At 47.3% G+C, this 21,019-nt stretch overlaps 1 protein-coding gene across 6 annotated transcripts; it reads left to right on the forward strand.

The window, feature by feature from the left end:
• Positions 1-1,938: 1,938 nt before the first annotated feature.
• On the forward strand, positions 1,939-20,015 carry SLC25A47 (solute carrier family 25 member 47). Of its 6 annotated transcripts, XM_059850336.1 has the most exons (7): positions 11,428-11,695; positions 12,588-12,673; positions 16,796-16,839; positions 17,119-17,190; positions 17,455-17,637; positions 18,693-18,963; positions 19,722-20,015. In XM_059850336.1, exons 2-7 carry the CDS (start codon positions 12,670-12,672, stop codon positions 20,006-20,008), a joined length of 861 nt encoding a protein of 286 aa, XP_059706319.1. In that variant the 5' UTR covers positions 11,428-11,695; positions 12,588-12,669; the 3' UTR covers positions 20,009-20,015. The 6 variants fall into 6 exon arrangements, with proteins under 6 accessions (XP_059706323.1, XP_059706324.1, XP_059706320.1 ...); XM_059850340.1 differs by lacking the exons at positions 11,428-11,695; positions 12,588-12,673; positions 17,119-17,190 and adding exons at positions 1,939-2,174; positions 17,244-17,351; XM_059850338.1 differs by lacking the exons at positions 12,588-12,673; positions 17,119-17,190 and adding an exon at positions 17,244-17,351 and having other exon boundaries at positions 11,429-11,695.
• Positions 20,016-21,019: the final 1,004 nt, after the last annotated feature.

A 21,019-nucleotide genomic window follows, 5' to 3' on the forward strand; every position in this document is an offset into this window, starting at 1 on the left:
GCATCCATGGCTTTGGGAGCTGCCCACTCCTGCTCTATCACCCACCCCCTAAGAGGAGCCTTAGGTTTTACTGAACTCACACATCTACAGACAGTACTTGAGACCAGACTGAAATCCCTGACCAGATGTTTTCCCTTAAGCATTTTATGCAACTGTAAGTGGAAGTGATTTTCTGTGACTCTTGTATACCCTGGATCCATGGAGGAAGCTACAACCGTGTACAGAGTTTTGTAGGTGAAAATCTGGATGTTATAGGTCTCTGTCTTGTAGCACAAGGCTTGGAAGGATCAGCTTTGCCTGAAAGGTTCCTGGCCAAACTGTTTTTAATCTGTTATTTAAATCCTCTGATCTCCCAAGCAATCTGCCTCAGAGGAATTACCATCTCTACCAGAAGTGGTTTTGTAATTCTAATGTTTGCTCACAGTGGTCAGGGAAAACATTTCCTCTCTCTTTGCAGGCACTTCTAGGTTATCTGAAGATGGTTTCAGTCTTAGTTTTTCTTCTCTGAATTATATTAATAATTATCTTCTGACCTCTGAATCTTCTTAGCCCCTCTTTCTTCAGCTGATGTGGAGTTCCTTGAACCAAGCCCTAAGGCCTTGCTGAGTGAGTTCTGGGAGATTTACAGACAGCACTCTTGTTCATGTATCTGAATATGAGATCAGATATTCACAAGAGACATAACATAAAACATAACATGACATAACATATAACTTAACATGATGTTGCTCACCTATGGGCAGCCTGTGACACATGATGTGCTCCAGGTCCCTTCTGTGTGCCACAATGTTCCCTACCTTGACCTTGCAGGTTTTTTCTGTAGTTGTTCCTAGCTGTTCGTGCTGAATTGCTTTTTCCAGATTGTATTTCCAGTTTGTCAAGATCACTTGAATTCTAATCCTGCTGTTGATGTTTGTGCAGCCCCTCCCAGGTTGCTGCAATCTCCCAAGGCCTGTCTTGTTCCTGTATGCTTGAGCTGCTCCTTATAAGCTTTATTTAATTTGACAGAATGTTTTATTCAATGCTACTGAACCCCATTGGAGCACTTCAGAGGGGTGGTGGCCACTTTGTGTACTAGTGCAGAGAACAGCAAAGGCTCGTTGGTACAAAGCCTGAGATGTCCAGGGCTGGTTCACTAAGGCATGAGCATGGCTTTAGTCCCACTGGAAGTTTGTCTTTTGTTTTTTTTTTCTTGCTTGGGGTTTTGTTTTATTTTCAGTGTAAGTTACACTTGTGAGGCAGCGCTGTGTGGATGTGGATGAGTTTATTCATCTTGTGTGTGGGTGGGACAGTGAGTCAATAGAGATGCTTGTATTTGTGTCATAAATGGAAGGAAGTTTTAGAGCTCTTACAGCTGGGTGGTATTTCTTAGATCAAGTATTTTGAATATTCATCCAGGGCTGTATGTGTGCAGTACAGATATGATTTTGGAGAGGACACCTAACCTGACACCAAAGGAAACCAGATTTAATGGTTCTCCTCTTCTCTCAGGCTGTTTCCTAGATTTTTCAGAAGCTGTGTCTGACCTTGTGTCTGCTTTCTTGATGTGCAATGCCTCAGGCTCAGAGTGTGACTCAGATGCCTGTTGGGACCCTTGTGCCCTCCAGGCTCCATGGATTAGGCTCAGCTGTGACTGCCTTCCTTCTCATTCTGCTCAGGCTGTTCCAAACACAACTTGCAACTGCTGGGATGCATCCCCTGGAGGGCTGGAGAGAGGGGTTGTACTTTTCCTGCTTTCTTCTTCTTTGGGGACACTGAGCTTCCCTGCTGCATGGCAAAATGTGGGCCCCTCAAATAAAGCAGGCAGAAAAGAAAGAGCCCAGAGCAGCTTGGGGAGCATACAGGGTCTACCAGCACGTACAGCAGCTGCACTGCCAAGTGCCTGACAGAAAAGGTTATAACCTAATCTAACCCTTCAAAAAACCTCTTACCTTTGTCCCTCTGTCTTTTAGGTGGAAGAGGCTTTGCAGAGGATGCTGGAGGGGTGAGATAGCAGAGGAAGTTTCTCCTCATTCCTGTGGCAAGGAGTGACCCTGTTGGCTGTCCTCAATGGCACGCAGGGGAAATCTGTGAGAAGGTGCCACCGAACTGAAACCTGCTCAAGGGCATCAGGAGACTAGGGAATGGAACAGGAAAAGGCAGAGAGCAACGGTGTGACAGAATAAACTCTGCAGGTGAGTATAACATGAAGCAGCGGGGCACAACGAAGTAGGCAAAGAACAAAAACGTGGAGTTGTGATGAACTCGTGGAAATCCTGGTGGCAGTGGCATGCAATAAAATATACATTGTTGACTCAGGTGTTTCAAAATCCTTCTGTTTGCTTGGGAATTTGGCATCAACAGTCGGCCATGTCCCAGTGGAAAGGTCCCACTACAGTGTGGAGGGTGGTGGATGAGGGAGCCTCCACTTTGCTCCCTAGAGTTTTGCTGAGGCTTGGCCAGCTCTGGGACTACCTTGCATGGGGAATTCTCTTTCATGCAGCCTTCTGCCCTCAGACCCTTCCTTAACTTCCTAAGGTTAACTGCTGCATCATCACAGCTTCAGCTGTCATCGTGTTGCCCAGAAAAATGCATCAGTTTCCCTTTCTATTTTGAGCTGTGACTGGATTTTGAACTTCTTCCTAGCACCTTCTTTGGTTCCCTGAATCACTCTTCAAAGTCTCTTTGGGACAGCAGCTGTGTGCCCCATGTTATGTGAACGTGGATGGCATTCAGACCATGTGTAAGGTGAACATTATATTTACAGCAGCAAACTGCTTTGAAGGAAAACCTTGCATTTCCCAGAAGCTGCAGTCCAGCACAACCAGGCTTGATGACAGATTGCTTTACAGAAGCTGGCATCCAAAGAGGTGACAAATAAATCCAAGTGGTGAAATGAGAGAAACATTGGGGCACATTGTACATAGGAAACCAGCAGGCACCGAGCTGCTGTATAGGAGCACCTTTGTCTGAAAAATAATCTTCTCCAGGTGAATTCACTGGGTACCTTTGTGTGGATTCATTTTCCTTGTCCATTTCCAGGTCCATTTTCTTTGTTTTCCTAAACATTCTTGTGTTTGCTGCCCTACTTGTTGTTTGCATTGTCCCACTCGATGGTGTGTTATTGAGTCAGATCTGTGGGATACTCCAGAACCTCTGGATGCAGCTGTACTTGAAGGCAGAGCAGCTAAGACATCATTCTCAGGGGACTAGATGACTTTATTATCCATTAACTTTATGACCTTGGGTGGCTTTAGGGTATTTTCTGACGTCATTATCCCACTGGCTTCAAAGGTACTGTATACCGTGTTGAAACTTCCCAACCTGATAAAATCCCTTGATAAGACTGGTGCTTCAAAGCATGAAATGTAACTGATGCAGCTGTACAAGAGCTGAGTGCTGCTGAAGCAGAATGCCCTCCTTACAGATCTGCTGATGGCTGGAGGCTTTGTGATCCCCCAAATTGTCCTGGTCAGGGTCTCAGCACATAAGGCCTCTTCTGTTCCCAGGGGAATCATGGCAGACAAACACCTGCCTTGGCTAATATCTGAAATTGAGCTTACCTTACCTGGCTAATATCTGAAATTGAGCTTACCTTACTTGGCTAATACCTGAAGTGCTGAGCTTGTGAGAAGCAGAGGCAGAGGTGCTGGGGGACAGGAGTGGCTTAGTATACTCTAAGTTGTAAGGTGCCCTGAAAATTTTGGTCTAGCTCCAACTTTCCATGTTTTATCCTGGTAAATTGGAGGCATTTTTATTGCTGGGAACACATACCTTCTGGAAAACCTGCCCCTCTCCAGTTTAAGCAGAATTGGCCAAGTTCTGACATGCACCTTCTGCTGTTTGTCTCAGCCTCTGCCACACGTGTGTGTGGATTAGTTTGTGTTACTGGCGTGTTGGAGAAGAGAAAGAAGCATAACCTGCACACTAAACAGTCCACAACATTTGTGTTCACTCTGAGGAGAAATCTATCCCTGTTCATAGTCAGCTCTCTTGTGCCTCGTTCAAAATACCAAACCACAGCAAACCCCTGGGTGCTTCCCTAGAAGCAGATGAGAAATGAACAGACCAAAAAAGCAGAAAAAGCTGCCTATAGGCATGAGTCCAAAGTCTTTTCCTTGGCATTGTTTTTGTTTTCAAAGATCATACATACTTTGGGGTTTTTTAAACTAAACTGCTGAGTTTTCTCCTTTTCTGTCATTTTTGTGGTCAGCAAGAAGGTTCCAAGAGGGCTGGCTACACATGGCCATGCTGAGTCTTGTCTCCTCTTATCACAGGTCCCATCTTTGTCTCTGGCCTGTGATAGTACTATGATGGCTAAGAAATTATAATTTCTTTTTTAATGTGTATTTGGGCAAAGACCTGAGTCCAAAGTACTTGAAGTATTACAAGGACTCTGTTCTCTTATATTTGCTGCAGGTGGAGCAGGTTTTTTAGTTGCTGACCTTGTTTGTAGAGGGCCAGGAGACTCTGCATGCCCATGCAGCCAGGGATGCTGAGAGCAGGTCTCCAGCAGAACCCAAATGCTGTTTAGCATCACAGTTGGGAGATGCTAGGGACCATGAAGAGGCATGCTGAGATAAGAGAGTGGGCACTGAGTGCAGTCACCTGAGCTAATAACTATCTACCAGCCCATCTTTCCCTCTGCAAGTTACTCAGTCACTCAGCAAATACACTTGTGATTGGTGACAGTGAGCAAAAACTGTTGGGAAATCATTCAGGAAAGGAAGATAAAAGCTCAGTAACTGGCATCTTTATAGCATTTTTCCAGTCTGAATTTGCAGACAGTATAACCTAAGCCTCAGGCTGTTTCTGTGAGGTAAAAAGGTGCAATTATGCCTATTTTATAGATAAGGAACTTGGTAATACTGATTTGGCCCAGGGGAACAGGAGGCAGAACTAGGAGAACAAACTCCTTTTTCTGCCTCATGGCTTTGTTTTTAAGTTACCCTGTTCTTACAGGAACCTTTCTGTGAGGCTAATGGCTTTTCACTGCCAACAGGTATAAAAATATACTTCCAACATCACGTATTTGAAATCCTCTGGCACAAGCTGTATTCACATGCAAAGTCAGTGACTGGGGGACTAGGTGTCCAGCTAAATCGAAATTTGTGCTAGGCTATTTAACAGAGTAGGCACACAGCCACTAAGGTTTATATCTGGACAAATTTTTAATGTGTTGGCCTGTCTTCAAGGCAACCTCCTGCAGGGTCATTTGTGGGCTTCCAATTGCTACGTGGAATGTTTGTGGTTACAACAGCCTTATAGGAAAGACACCCATTTCTTGTAAACTGAAAAACAGGCTTGGCAGGATGACCATTGTGCCTCTACAGAGACTTCCCATGAGCTCTGGAAGTGGCCATTCCTATGGCTCCTGAACAAATAAGGCAGGTGATAAGTGAGACTGTGCACTTCCTATGATACTCAGAGCCTGGTACTGTTAGTACTGGTGTCTGAGTATTCTTTGTTAAGGTTGAGAGTGCTCCTGAAAAAAGCTATAGAAACTTCTGGCTTGGATTTTAATTTTTCCCCTGCTCGGGCCAATGGAAAAAGTCGGGTTAATGTTGGAGGCATAGGACGGAACACTTGCTGCTGAAATGGGTCTTTATCTGCACTAGGACAGTGCACACTGCTTGCAAAGATTGGTGGCAGAGATCCCTGAATTAGTATTGATCAAGTTAGGACAGGTGTCAGAGGCTGTTCACCACCACCCCCACTCCCCAATAACAACGTGGGGTTCTCCTCCAGCATTAAACTTTCTTTGTAGCAGTATTTTTAAGGGACATTCTTTGCTTTTCAGCCGTTTTCTATTTCTGCAAGATAACATTCCTCTGTGTATATCCCCTCTAACATAAGCTCATTATAATGCTGGCATTTAGAAGAACTCTTTTCTGAACTCTTTGGTGCCAGGTTTTTCAGTTAAGTAACCCTTTCCCATGTGACTTTAGCAGCTGATCTCAAAGTCCCAGACAATAATGCCTTATAGTTCTAGAGCTGAGTTTTCTTTCCAATTTCCAAGTAGCTCTGAGGTTGTTAAATCATATAAAATCAGCTAGTTATTAAGGAAGAAGACCACTGGCTAGTCAATAATGTAGCATCTCAAAGATTTTTCACTGGTGTAAAGCAGAGGTCTCAAGGAGACACAGTTTGGAAAAAATTGCTAAAAAAGATGCAGACACAGATTCTGGAGAGAGCACTGATGGTTCACCAGCAACATCAATAAATAGATTGGGAGCTTGTCTCTGTTCCTACTACAGCAGCTGTGTTTTACTGTCCAACACCTGAGGTGCCTCTGCTGAAAGGGGAGAGGCTTGCGCATTAACGTCAGCATGAAATAAGGAGTGCTTTATTGCTTGGTGGTAGGGAAAAGCAGGCCAGGAAGGTGAGTGCCTCCCTCTGCTCCTGGCTCTCCAAGCCTGCTGCCAAGTCACTGACTACATCTTCTGTTCAATAAAGCGCAGAAAATGTGCAAGAGGTTGGAAAGTGGCTCAAAAAGCAGTCAGAAAGGCAAAACAGTCCCGACATCCCCTCCCTCCATTGCAGCAATGTAGGCTGGCATAAAATCCTTCCTGAGGGCTTGCTGTGGTGGTGCACTGTCAAACTTCCTCTTCTTACTGTGCATCTCAGGGTGATGTAACCAGGGCCTGCCAGTGGCTGAAGAAAGAGGGGGAGGGACTTTTTACAAGGACATGTGGCAGCAGGTCACAGGGGAATGGATCCAAGCTGAAAGCGAGTAGGTTTAGATTAGATATTAGGATGAAGTTCTTTGCTGTGAGAGCGATGAGGCACTGGCACAGGTTGCCCAGAGAAGTTGTGGCTGCCCCATCCTTGGAAGTGTTCAAGGGGAGGCTGGATGCAGCCCTGATCAACCTGGTCTAGAGTAAGGTGTTCTTGCCCACAGCCTGAGGGTTGGAACTAGGTGATCTTTAAAGTCCCTTGCAACCTAAACCATTCCATGATTGTGTGATTCTATGATTTTGGGGAAAGATCTATGTAACACCTTACATTTTCAATATATAGATAATTTCACAGGTGTCACCAACATGCTCTATGAAAAATCCTTTCCTTAGGATTTTTCCTTCCTGAGAGGCTGAGAGGCCTCAAGAACAAAATGCAAACAATTCTTATCTGCTGCTGTGGAATATAACAGGTGGATCTGTGATTGGTCTCATCTGCTTGTTTCTAATTAATGGCCAACCACAGTCCACGTGTCCAGACTGTCTTGGTCAGAGACAAGCCTTTGTTATTGATTCCTTTTCTATTCTTAGCTAAGCCTTCTGATGAAATCCTTTCTTCTATTCTTTTAGTATAGTTTTTAATATAATATATATCATAAAATAATAAACCAAGCCTTCTGAAACATGGAGTCAAGATTCTCATCCCTTCCCTCATCCTGGGACACCTGTGAACAATGTCATCACACAGAGGTGTTTGGGTAGGATGGGTGCTAATATTGTTACTTCCACCTTTTCCCATTATTTACTCCTGAGCAGAGACTTGTGGCTCTCTGAGGGAGAGTCTGGATCCTTGCAGTGTCTTCATGGCAGTGGACACGCCAGTTATGCTGATGAGAAGAGTAGGTATAGGGAGATGGAATGACTTGCCAAAAGCCAGAAAATCTGTGACTTCTTGAATTACTGCAATAATCTTCAGCTTCTTGGAAATGTACTATTTTCCCTCCCCTTGGGAATGTGTCTAGAAACATTGCAACCTCATTTCAGCTTTCCAGAGGTGAAATCATGTATCATTTATACCTGATGCAGTTGCCAATGCTCAGAGTGCTTTCCTTACTGCTTCTGTTTGTTTTGCTGTGGGATTCCTGCTGTGAGTTCTCGAGTCCTTGGAATTATTGGTTTTCCTTTAGTACCTGAGATAAAGGACAATGAGCTGCTTTGATTTGAAAATCCATAACACAGCTGGAGCCAGGAGGTTCCACCCCCCATCCCACCCCCAGCACTGGAGCCAAGGGCCAGGCCCTGCCAGCTCAGCACTGCTGGTGTCACTCTTTCCTGTTCTGCAATGTGCAAACAGCCCGGGGGCGGAGCGGGTAACGCTGTTTGAACAGCGCCTCCAGTCAAGGATTTTTCCAAAAGAAATTGGACAGGAGTTAACGGATGTGTATGTGAGTGCAGTATTGCACAGTGCAGGTGGGATGGAAAATGCATCTTCTTGTGGCACGAAGCGAGGGAGGAGCATTTTCTCAGCAAACCTGGCTGGATGAGCTGGCAGGTGATGGCAGAACCAAAAGAGGACAGGCTTTGCAGGTGGAGTTGGTAAAGTCCTGAGAGCAAGCTGTGGAAGAAGACAGTAAAAGGAGGCCCCTGCTGTTTTGTCTCACCTGTATGATGCTGTTTAACACTGATTGCCTGCCTAAAGGCTCCCTTCCCACCTTTCCTTTTGCCTGTCCTCTAGACCCTCTGCCACTTTGCAGAGGAGCAGATCTCTCTGCCTGGGTGGGCAGACAGCTGCCTCCTCCTGTGAAGCAAATGGAGTGTTTCATCCATCACACACTGGGCAAAATTAGGACCTTCCTCACTTTTTATCACTCAGTTTCACGATTTCCTGTGGATTGCTTCATATTGTCAGATCTGTGGTTTCATCTGACAGCACCTTCCATGCTCTGCTTTCTCAAAACCCCTGTGAAATTGGCCCATTTGGAACAAATCTCTCTTGAACAGTTTGCTATTGGAGGAAAGAAGTGGTGACTTGTTTCTCGTGGAATGCTATCCCTTGTGGAGGCTCAAAAAATGTTTGGTGTCTGATCTCCTATGCCCTGCCTTGAGAAGACCACCTAGGTTAGGACCAGGCACTTTCTCTCCTCCCTGCATAGGTGTGGACCATGGTGTTTATTTGCAATCTAGACAAGCAGTGATCCTTGGATCTGCAGTCCTTGGACACTATGTCAAAGTGGGACAGGAATGACTAATATTTCATCTTGGAGAAATGCCTGATAACTCAAGATTTCTTTGGGATGAATTTTCTGGACTGTCTCCATTGATCTGAAGCACTGGGGGACCTGGTTCTGGCAAATTCATGAGGCTGGTATATCTCTGAAATTCAGGGAAGAGAGTGGGGAGGAGGCAGCTCCTTCAGAAGAAGAAGAGTGAGACTTCAAGGACTCTGTCTCTGGGAGGAGTCCTGGTAAGGGAAGTTGAATTGCTGCCTTGAGGGTTCCTCTCTTCCACAGGGAGCAGGTCTGTGCTGTTTGGAGCGTGCCAGCAGAAACACAGGCTTCATTTCTCACATGGGGTTTCCTTCACACAGGATTACACCTCCCTCAGTACTTGCACTCATCTGAGCACTTGAACCCTTGTGTGGGGCTCCTCTTCCAGAAGACTCTTGCCTTGCTGCCATCACGTGGTGGCCAGGCTGAGCTTGGCAGCGGATCCTATTTTCCCCTAAGTCCTGACTGCACACCAGGAGCAGAGAGTACTGCAGTGGTGACTGTGTTTGCTTCAGGCTCATGTTACTCTGCTAAGCCTTGGTTGAGGCAGATATCCCTGAAGCAGCTCTGTGTGTGCATTCCTCCAGAGCTGGCTGTCTCAGTGATACCTTCATGGGGCAAGGTGAAATGGCTCAAGCCCCAAAATATTCTTCTTTCATATGGACACCTTCTGAATGACCTCTGTTTGTAAAGCAACCCAGTCAAATGGAAAACCTGACCTCTCCTGGTACACCCCATGGAAGGGACCAAAACCATTATCAAAGGGTTATGGAGTCAGATTCCTGCTACATAAAGCAAGTGACATTTTGCTAGAAGCATTGGTGTGAATGGATGTTAAAAAAATAAACAAAGGGTTAATTTTTTTTCACAGAAGGAAGGGGACTGGGTTGGTTGGGTTTTTTTTACAATCTCAGATGATTTCATGAGGAAGATTCGCTTTGAGCTGTTCAGCTCAGCTAAAGAAGGTAGGAATTTTGCTTGGTCTTTTGATATTTCATGGAAACTACTAATTAGCCCCAATGCCAGTGTGAAATGCCAGCCAGCCTCTATTTTCATGCTGATATGGCACCAGTCACTGCAATGTGTAGAAAAATCCCACCCTCCATGTACTTCCAGGCTGCCTCTCCACAGGGGACTGTGTCCTTGTCCCTGTGTGTCACTGGCACAACAGGTCTCATCCCTGGTTCTGCTGCTGGAGGGGTTCTGCAAGGACAGCAGCAGAACAGGATGATGGGAGAAGACGAAACAACAGATTTCCCTGCACTTGGCATGCACAGACTGCTGATTAACCATTAATAACTCCTGTATGGGCACTAGGTAAAGCAAGGAAGAGCTACTAAATAACCCAGTGTGTTTTTGCAGCGACATTGCTACCTCCCTAGATAATATTTTACTTCTGGTTTTAAGTTTTTTGCTGTTCTTGCATGATGTTAAACCTGGAATAATCTGTTCTCTTCAGAACAGAAAGCATTCAGGGAAGGATGCATGAGAAATCACAGGAAGCAAGTTAACAAAAATACTTTCATTTTCAATTCCCAGAAACTCTGTGCCCTCCCACAGAGCTGTGCTATATGTCACTGGCACAGCAGCCCCAAAACACATGCTTCAGTGAGAAATATCTTCCTGGAAAATGTGCAGGAAATGGCACTGGGTACTGAAGGGCTCAGCTCCCCTGTAAAGCTGACCCAGGGGGCAGCAGCCGTGAAATTTTCTTTTCCCTTTGCTGCCAATGTACCTTGGCTCTGACCCGGGAAAACCTCTACAAGAGGGGTAAAATTCAGGTCACGGCTTGGCAAGCCCTTCATTGCATCAGGACTTCAGTTTCCAGGGTGTCTCTGGGCAAAGCTTAACCTCCCACACGTAGATGAGGCACCCTTTGGTAACGGGAGTGTTGTGCAAAAACAGGCAATATGACATTTCCTTGAACTCTTGGTTCCCTTTGATCAGCAGGTCTCTCTACAAGGAGCTGACATTGGAAAGGGGGTTAGGAATCTGAGCAAGAAATGAAGAACTGCTCCAGGGGCTGGAAAAACTATGCTGCTGCTGTCTGAAATAGAAGCAAATACTCTGGAGGTGGTTAGATTAATTACTGGGGTTCACAATTTGTATAAATAATGAGTGGGTGATAACCCATGGGGATATACGTAGAAGTTAGGGTCAGCTTCAAGCATCAGGAAAGTCAAGGAAAACGGCTTGGTAAAGGCAGAAAGAATTTCCATTATTGGAAAGGGTGTGTGGTCCCTCAGAAGGAGAAGGAATGGGCTGGGATAGGAGAAGAAGGAATCCTGCAAATAGCCACAAGTGCATCATCTCCGTGGCGCAGGCCAGCAGTGTCCTCTGGCAAACAAGTGTGGAAGCTGTTTTCTGGGGCTGGTAAGTACAGCAGGGCATGGCCCCCTCACAGCCAGCCTTACCCTGAGAGTCGTCTCCCTTGGGACTTTCCAGGCAAAGGGCACTGGGAGCAGCAGCCCTGGCGCAGCATTTCAGCGCTTCATGGGATTATTTATTCACTGTGCTCCTGGAACTGTTCCAGGCCTCCCAGCTCTGCCACCAGCGTGCAGATTCATCCAGTACCCACAAGGCTCACAATCCTCAGAGGCAAGGGCAGACTCCAGGAAGGTGATTCCTGTTACAAACCAGTGTCTGAAGGACTGGCAGGGCTCTGGGAAGACGCAACCGGATCCTCGTCCCTTCCCTTCCTCCCCGGCGCTCTCGGGGTGATTTCGGCAGCAGCCGCGCTCCGCATGGATTTCATTGCTGGGGCCATCGGAGGTAACTGCATGAATTGGTGCTTGTTGACCAAAGCAGATTGCTGTGTTTCCTTCTTGTTCAGCTGAAGAGCAGGTCTCAATAGCAGAGCTGAGAGTCTTGATGGGGGCTGCTTGTTAAAAGTGTGTTCTTCCTTAGGAAGTGGGAAATGTCATCAGAGCAGGCTCACAGAGCTGCTGGAGAGGCAGCGCTGTAGCTTGGTCAGCTGAGGGCATGGCCTGCAGTCTCCTCCAGTCTGATTGCAGTGGGACAGGGTAAAACTAATAGCGAGAGACAGAGTGTAATAGGTTTTGTGCAGATACAAACCAGCCTGTGTAGCTCTGACAGCGAAACCCTCACGTGTCTGGCATCTAGGGGTCCCAGCAGGGATGGTGGCTCTGGGGGGCTGAGGATGTGATTTGTGAGACAAGAGGGGAGGAAGCACAGTGCTCTTACTGCATTCAGGTTGTCTGGATGCAAATGTCCCTTTGCATTTTCTTAGGTTAAGATGTATTTGCAGTTGAGATGGTGATCTCAGTGCAGGCGAGCCAGGCAGCAGGCTTTGATCTGGGAGAAAGTAGGCTAGCTGTATATAAAAAAAGGAACAGGAGAGAACTGTGATTAAATTCTAGACATTTTTAGAGCATGTACTGCTCAAACCCATCTTTGTTTTAAATGACAAAATGTACCCATTGGTCTCAGTTCTTCACTGAAATCTCATTAAATTAATGAAGTATACAAGATAATATATACATATATATATAAAATATACCAATAAATACCACATGAAAAGCCTTTGGGTCACCACTGACAGAAAGGCCAGGTAAACCTACCAGGTGGCTGAGACATCCAGCCCAAGCCTGTGTGACCGATCTCACTTTGACATTTGCTGAAATTTGGCATTTTCCTTCACCAGGAACAGCCTGTGGTCTTGCTGCAGATATATTTGTCCTGGGAAGGACCATGCTGAGTCTTACCTTGCCCACAAATTGCTCATCATGTGTAAGTGGGGAGAGGTTTGGCACCTCAGCAGCATCCAGCCCTGGAGGTGCCCGTTGTGCCCATGCTTGGGGTGTTGGTCTCCCAGGGGTGTTGGGAACCCTTCATGGGAGAGGAGGATATAACCAGCCCTACCATGAGAGCTTGTCTTTCTCCTCCTGTTTCCCTTCTGACTTCAGAGCACCCTGTGGAGAATGAAGCCTTGTCCTAGGGCTGCCAACAGGATGTCCACCCCAGAAGGATTAACCAAACCTCCTCTCAGACTTCATGTCCATGGTGGGGCAGAGATGATTGCATTTGTTTCTTGGACTCCTTTGCTTTTCTAGCACAGTTTGAGTCAGGTCACTTAAGGACAAACTTCTTTTGCAAGGGAACACGAAGAGCTGAAAACAGAGATTGAAGATGGTAATTCACCTTGGTTTTCTGCCCTGGCTCCCTTGCAAAGCCAGGGTTTGTGCTGTGACCCCCTGTCCAGGCTCCAGCATCGTGTTCTGCCCGGCCATGCAGCAAGAATCTCCCCTGTGCCCTGGACACAGGCTCAGCCTGAGGGGATGCAGGCTGTGGAGATCCAGCTGGGACCAGAAAAGTCTTTGTTTGTTGTAAGGCACTTCACTGACCTCAGTGTGTCAGAGAGCACGATTTTCCATCCTGTCCTCTATGTCCATCATCCTTCCCTCAGATGGGACAGCTCCTGGGGCTGGACATCTATCCTGCAAGAACTGGGATGGTTTTGGTGCTCAGCTTCTTTTGAGGTTTATGTTTGCTAGAGCTGAAGCAGTTTTCATGTTCCTAAGGAGGCTGTGAACCCAGCTAAGGAGCATCAAGCAAGTTGAGGCAACTTTAAAAATAAGAGTTTCTATTTAGTAAGTTACATTCCAGTGACCAACACCTATTTCCAGAGTGTCTTGGAGAAAGCATGGCTTAAGTACCTTTGAAACATAGCAGAGGTCATGCCCATTTGAAATCCAGCCTCTGGCTGCCTCAGGCAGCTGCACAAATAACGTGCATCACCTCTGGGCAATGGATTCTGTGGCCATGAGATAAAAAGCTCAACATCTTCAGCCCAAGAAACAGTGATCTGCTCTGGCTCCAGACAGACAAAACATGAGAGGAACATGCCTAGTCACTGTGGAGACTTTCTATAATCGGCAGGCATGGCTGGATGTTTTAGGAAGCACTCCTTCCTGGCCAGTAAAACTGAGCAGGAGGTTGGACTAGAGACCTCCTGAGGACCCTTCTGACTTGAATTTCCCTGTGATCCCATGCATGCTCTCTAGCCCTGCTACAGCAGCAGCCTGGGCCATGGCAGGGGATGGGGATTGATGGCTGGTGATGACTGCAGGATGACTTGGCTCTTATGTCAGGAGTAAAGATTTGGGGGAGTTAAGCCGAGGTTTACCCAGTGGTGGTGGTGCAGCAGGGCCTGCAGCAGGACTGGGCTTTTCCACAGCTGGGAGGTTACATGCAGTCCAAGGAAAGATAAAATAATCCCCCTACAGAAGGAACATGCTGTGTTCTTACAGATAAAGCAGCTCCTGCTGGGGTCATATGACTGCATGGAGCTCAGCTTGCTTGGGGTCTGTGCACTGATGTTCCCAGCAAAGGGTTTTGAAAGTTGCTGTCTGCCCATCCAGTGCATGGACAAGGATCCCTGCTTCTCCCTGGGTGTCTCAGCCAAGGTTTGCCATCAGCTCAGAGCTGTTGCAGCCTCCTGGGCTCTGTACAGCTGCCACTTGCTCCCTTGTGATTGCCATCCCACCAGAATCTCTCCTTATTTGAGCTGCTTGCTCAGTGACCTGACTTGTGTGGGACTGTGAGTGATCCATTTTGTGCACTCCATGTGTGTGCTGCAAGCTCTGCTCAATACCTGGGAATATCTCAGATAAAGGAGGCATAAAAAATGGCTCACTAAAACCAAAAAAGGAAATTCCCTTGGTTTTGATATTTATTTTTGTCACAGCTGATGCAGTCTTACTCAGCAGGAGTCCCACAGGAACCCTCTCCTGTATGCCCACTGTTCATTGCTGGCCTTCTTTGATTTTGCTGTGCAAACAGGGCATGTGTGGGTCATGCTGTCTTAGTGCCAGGCTATTTATATCGTGTGAGAATGTGCAGAGCCCTCATTCCTCAGCCTTTGACAGACCTGGCTGAACTCCTCAGCTCTGACAACTGCTTGGAGTGCTTTGTGCCCCTAAGTAGCACAGTTCATGGCAGGTTGGGTTATTTGGAGGTTTGGGGGATTCACATCTTTGCTGGGAGCAGTGAAAAATTTGCTTTTATGGTCTCCTCCCAAGTGGAGAAGTTTGACCCTTACTGGAACCAAGGTGATGGGGAGCCTCTAGGGCTGAAACAGACTGTTTAGGGCAACCTACTGTGCTGCTGTCTTTGGATCTTATCGTGTGAACAGGGAGGTCAGTTCTGGTCAAACACAGACCCAAATCATCCTTGGGATGTGATCTGCATGAGCCAAAGCTCCTGCCTTCCTTATCCAGTGGAGTGAGCCAGAACTTAGCTGTGCATGGTGCCCCTGTGTCCCCAGCATGTGGTCAGCCCATGCCCATCTCCTCCAAGGTTCAGGAGTTCTGAAAACGATGAGATGTGTCAAAACCTCCCAGCTGAGGTGGGGTGCATGGCCTGGGGGAGTGCAGCTGTGAGGGCAGCCCTGCCATCCTGGCACTGACCCATGTGCTGCCCTTCCCTGGCTGCCAGTGTCCCTCCTTGTTTACTCTGGCTGGTGGCCAGGAACCTGGGACAGCTCAGGTGTCCCCAGATGACTTTGTGCATTGTCACTGTCTGCTTGGACCTAAGCCATTGCTTCTCCAAGCCATATAACTGCCTGTGTATTCCCCCTTGCCCTCTCTCCTCCATCACTGTCTCTCTTCCATCTTCCAAAGGCCCTTTTCCCCCCTTAATTGCTGTTTATCTGATGTCAGATTTGATAGATGTTTTTGAAGAACAAACCTCAATTTTCTGCAAGAAAGATGCTGTTGGTTGTGCTCCTCTGAGTAATGCACTTTGGGATTGTCTCCTGGTGACTCACAACAGCAGCTGCTGCTTTTCTCCAGAACATGGGAGAGCTTTCCAGAGCTCTCAAGCAGCCATGTAATCAGAGGTAAACCTGCCCACACCAATAACACATTTTTAAGTAGCTTGGGTTTTAATTTTTATTTTTTTAAAGAACTCAGTGAGAGGCAGTTTTCATCAGGTGAGCCACTAGATGTATCTCTGAATGCCTGACTGCCTGATGGGTTCATCCAGCACTTCTGTGAACTTGATCTCTGTCTAAATAACTCACCTGGACAGAGCTCCATTGTTCTCCAGCCTGACTTCCTCTCAGGTGGCTTGGCAGGTGTACTGAGAGGAAGTTTGCTGGTCAGCACCTTTGTCACCTGCTAGCACTTAGAGCTGAGAAATGCAGTGAGGTGAGATCTATTTATTATTGCGACAGGGAGAAATCCGTGTTGGAGCTCTTTAGCCCTCCTTACTCGCCATTAGGGCAGTAGCTTTGTCTCAGAGGATTAATACATATCCAGCGGCTATTTTAAGGCTCTAGGAGTGAGCGGGGGCGTTGCTGGAGGATTGGCACCGGCCCGGGGCTGGACACGCTGTCACGGCATGTGATGCTCAGCCGGCCGCGCTGGGCGGGCTCGGCAGCCGCTGCCTCTGGACCCTCCCAGCGCTAATCCCTCCCTGCCCCAAATCCCGCCGAGCCCTGGAAACCAAAACTGCTCCAGGCTCTGTGAGTGGGGACGCTTGGTCATAGTTCAAAGATGCTGTAGTGTCTAAGCTGAGAGGGGAAACAAACACAGCCCAGGAACCTCCCTTCATCCTTTGGGGCAGGGCTCCCAGTGTCTCCCCCTGTCTCATCTTGCTCCGTCTTGTTGCTCCTGATAAGTTTCCCATACTCTGTTTCCTCCTCGGGGTGAGCCTTGGTCACACAGAAATCTGCATTTTTCTCTGTCATTCATGGCTCAAACGTCATGACTGGAGCTCCAGGAGTCTGGTGCCAGGCACAGCTGGGCTCTGGAGCTGTTTTCTGCTATTCCCCAGGGCCCTTCTGTGATGGGTGAAAAAGTCTGCTGTGACATGTGCTGTTAACCATCTCCTACATATTCTGTGTTTCAGGTGGTCTAAGCACAGCCGTGGGTTATCCACTGGACACAGTAAAGGTACCTGTTGGAGCTTTATTTCTTGACTATGGAACAAAACCAAAGAGGCCCTTCTGCTTTCCACCTCCTGTTCAGAAAAATAGTCCCATGATAATACTTTATCTGCGTTACATCTCCATATCTCACTGTATTTGGTTATGTTTGTCTCTAAAGAAAAAGAAATTAAATTGTTTGGTCATGTTATTTTATGGTGAATTATCTGTTTTGCTGCTATGGCATTTGTTGTTTTATTTATTTTAATATGATATCTGCATTTTAAAGTTGTCCCTGTATTCCTAGGTGAGAATTCAGACTGAGAACCACTACAGAGGATTTTGGCACTGTGTTCAGGAAACATACAGGACAGAGAAGGTGGGTGCCTCTCAGCAGCATTGCTGATGCCAATTGCAGATGCCTTCTTTCAGAGCAGCAGAGCTGCCTCTGTCAGTCTGGGGAGGATGGGCACCAGCTGCACGCAACCATCAGCTGGGAGAGCCCTCAGGTGAAATTTAGCTTTGCTGATGAGCTCTAAGGTGGGAATACGTTTTGACTCAGCAATGTACAGCCAGTGCTTTTGAGCAGATGCTTTCCCATGCCATTCACCCTTAAAAGCCACTTTTCTCTGTTTCCCACGAGGTCCGAGGATTTTACAAAGGGGTGACTGCCTCAGTCCTCGCTGTATCAGTGGTTTCCTCAGTGTCCTTTGGCACTTACAAGAACTTCCTGGGCGCCCTGTGCAAGCTGCGCTACGGGGCTGCAGATGCCAAGCCGTCCAAGCTGGATGTTTCCCTCTCTGGAGCTGCTGCCGGCGCTGCCCGGGTAGGTAAACAGCCCGCAGGGAAAGCACCACAAGAGATCTTGTTCGCAAGCACAGGCGGCTGGAAAAGCAGGGAATGTTTTTTCGGTCCGGGAGGCCACAGGGGAGCCTGCAACAAGTCTGGTGGGTTTGTTTTTGCAGGGGAGGTCATGCTCTGCCCTCGCTGCCCCTTCAGTTGTCGCCTCGGTGGCGTGGCCGAGTCCTGCTGGGCAGCTCGTGCTGGCCTTGGTTTGGAGCGCCAGAACGCTTAAGGACGTGCCATTAACATGACACAGCCCTTGGCAGCAAACGCAGGACAAGGAAGAAAACACAGCATAGATAGGCAGCAAACTCCCCCAGTGGCTGCGACGGTGTGTTTGTGTAAGACAGACAGAACTCTGAGTGAAGCACGGGTCACTGCTTTCCCAGCATCGCCGCAGGGACGGGCAGAGCACAGCGCTGCCTTCCCAGGAATTAAACTCACTGGGGTACCCTGGGAAGTGATGCTGCATGGCAAACCTGCAGGGGCCGAGGCTGGGTCCAGGAGCAGTTTCCCACAAGCAGATGAGGGAAACTGCTCCTGGACCCAGCCACAGGTGCTGAGAATGTGCTGGAGCTCATCCCATCACAGCGATGGCATGCTGGGCAGAAATGTGTGCCTGGTCACAATCCTCTTACAGAGCAGTCCAGATGGTCAGGTTCTAGGTGTTTTCTAGCAGTCAGGGACTCACATGGGCTAAATTTTCATAGCCTGGATTCAAATACAGATATAAAGAAGAGCCCTGATGTATGCTACCCTGTGGGTGAGGACATCCCTCTTTCCACACCCATCTAGTTTAGCAAGTAGTTACAGGTATTTAATATCCTGTGTTGATTCTGCCCTGCCTTCCTCTGAGCTCACACACGTGTCCTGCTGCTGCTGCAGGGTGGAGCAGCACAGACAGAGGGGAGGAGGCTGGAGCATGCTGGAGCTCACAGACAGTATTATTGCCTAAGAAGCTGGGAGGCAAGGATTTACAGGAGGGAGATCAAAACTGTTTAACTGCGAGGGTTAAAATGCCATTCTCTGGTGTTGCAGGTTGTGTTGACAAACCCTAGTGAAGTGGCTAAAGTTCGGATGCAGACTCAGAGGAACCCATGCCCTTCCACCACACATCAGCCTGTTTCCAAGCCAAAGTACCAAGGGTCTCTGCACTGTCTGAAGGTTATCATCAAGGAGGAAGGTTTTGGGGGTCTCTACAAGGGCTGTTCTGCATTACTCTGCAGGGATTGCTCTGCTTCTGCAATATATTTCCTTTCCTATTCTGCTCTGTGCGACTGGCTCACACCGGATGGGAGAAATAAACCAGGTGGGTGTTGGAAAGCATCTGCCATTACCTGCAGAAACAGCTTATTTAGTCCCACACTAAGAGGGAAACCATGCTCTGGGCAAACATCACCCAGTACCCATAAAACCTCACCCAGATCCTCATGAGGAGTTGCTCTGTGTGTGCTGACTTTGGCGCCAGCCCTAGTGACAGCAGCCTGCCTGTGAGTGCTTCACTGTGCCCACCTTGTCCCTAAGCAGCTCCTCCTCCTCCTGCAGGAGGGGTTCTTAGCACACACTCTGGTGCCTCGAATGTGGATATGAAATCCTGTTAATAAAAACCAGGGTAACAAGAAATTAAACATGGACAAAGCTCCTGGGAGCCATCATGGAGCTCAGACAAGGTCAGCCCAGAGCTTGAATATGAAGTCCAGGTGGAGAAGATAAAGACACTTCAGGGTCTTAGTTATGATTTGGCTCCAAAAAGCAACTATCCACTTTGAGAAAAGATTGAATAGGTAAGATTCAGCAAAAGAGCATCTCCCCTAGAATTATAAAAATTAGATTCATCTGAAGAGGGTGTGAGTGCTCTCAGGCTGTACCACATCTAGTTCACATGGTGTTCAAAGTGTCACATGTGCAAAAATTCTCTGAGATCACTGGAAACACACAACTGCAAGAGCTGCACAAAATAACCTCTAAAAACCATGAAAGTTGCCAAAGTTTGCTGTCAAATCTGACATGCCTGTAGCTGAACAAGATGCAAGTGAACTGCTCTTCTCCCTTCACTCTCTCCTGCAGGTTTCCTTGTTGTGCTGCTCTCTGGTGGTTTTGCTGGAGTCCTGGCCTGGGGATTAGCTACTCCCATGGATGTCATCAAATCGCGCATGCAAATAGATGAATCGGACCAGCACAAGTACAAAGGCCTGATCCACTGTGTGAGGGAAAGTGTGAGAAAGGAGGGGGCAAAAGTGCTTTTCAAAGGACTGGGTTTAAACTGCATTCGTGCCTTTCCTGTGAACATGGTAGTGTTTGTAACATATGAAGGTGTACTGAGATTTACAGACCATTATATAAACAAAAAGTAGCTTGTTCCACTCTGTCCAAAGTGCATTTTATTTATTTATTTTTTTGTAAGACAACATCCACAAACAACTGTTGAATTGATGGACAGCATAAGAAGCATGGACATTTCAACCTAAAGCTGATGACTGATGGCTTTGTTTTATTCTTACAGGATTATGAACTCATCAGGGAGCCTTGGCTTCATATAAAACCTCCCTTTTATCTCATTAAGGTATTTAGAGTGTAGCCGCTGCTTAGACCCTTGAAACATTTCTGTATTTTTATGTTCTAATAATTTGTTTGTCTGATCAGGGGTTTTGGTAAATCAAGTAATTTTTTTCTACTGGCACAGACAATGATCCTCCCAACCAAAGGAAGAGCTGGGGGGGAGTTTGTGTAAGATTTAACACTCCCCAGCGTGTGCTCTTCACATGCGATGCCTTCACTGCATTCACTGAGTGACTCACACATTTGTGCTTCAGGCTGCAACCTCCCCTTCCCAGCAGTAATTTTCCCAAAGCACTCTCCAATTATATCCCCTTGGCAGGAGCTGAAGCAGGAATGTCCTTTCTTTTCCTGCTGCTCTGTAGTGAGTGGCAGCCATGCTCTGTTTACATAACTGCGCTAATGGTCTGGCTGCAGCGCCAGGCAGGCTGTGGGATTTTTTTTCTCCCTGAGCCCCACAGCATCAGCCCTCTCCCCAGGCCATGGAGCAGCAGCTCTCCATGGCACAGCCTCTCTTGGCACTGCTCTGGAGGCAATCTGTTCTCGTTCTGGAGCAAGGGCAGGGATAGATGCAAAGCCTCTTTGCTTGGCAGAGGAAAGGCTGCCATAAACCCCGTGCACTGGCGGGGTAAGGCAAGTTAGAAGAGAGCTGCAAAGTTGTAGAGCATAATCAAGATTCCCAGCTTTTAAAAGTGCATATTCTTCTCCCTTTAAATGGTGCTGTTAGGAGCAGCTAAATGTATTTTGCCAAAGTGCATTTTGAAAGAATTTCAGACTTTCCTATTACTTCTTTCTCATCTTCCTACTAC

The sequence above is a fragment of the Haemorhous mexicanus genome, chromosome 6, assembly GCF_027477595.1.
Source record: "Haemorhous mexicanus isolate bHaeMex1 chromosome 6, bHaeMex1.pri, whole genome shotgun sequence".
Classification (NCBI taxonomy): Eukaryota; Metazoa; Chordata; class Aves; order Passeriformes; family Fringillidae; genus Haemorhous; species Haemorhous mexicanus.

What these genes read in the sequence shown, in the direction of transcription:
- SLC25A47 (XM_059850335.1), top strand. Translation starts at nt 11,668, where the DNA reads ATGGATTTCATTGCTGGGGCCATCGGAG. An exon ending in ATCCACTGGACACAGTAAAG is followed by an intron (nt 16,840 to 17,118) that starts GTACCTGTTGGA and finishes CTGTATTCCTAG; the next exon opens with GTGAGAATTCAGACTGAGAA. An exon ending in CTGCTGCCGGCGCTGCCCGG is followed by an intron (nt 17,638 to 18,692) that starts GTAGGTAAACAG and finishes CTGGTGTTGCAG; the next exon opens with GTTGTGTTGACAAACCCTAG.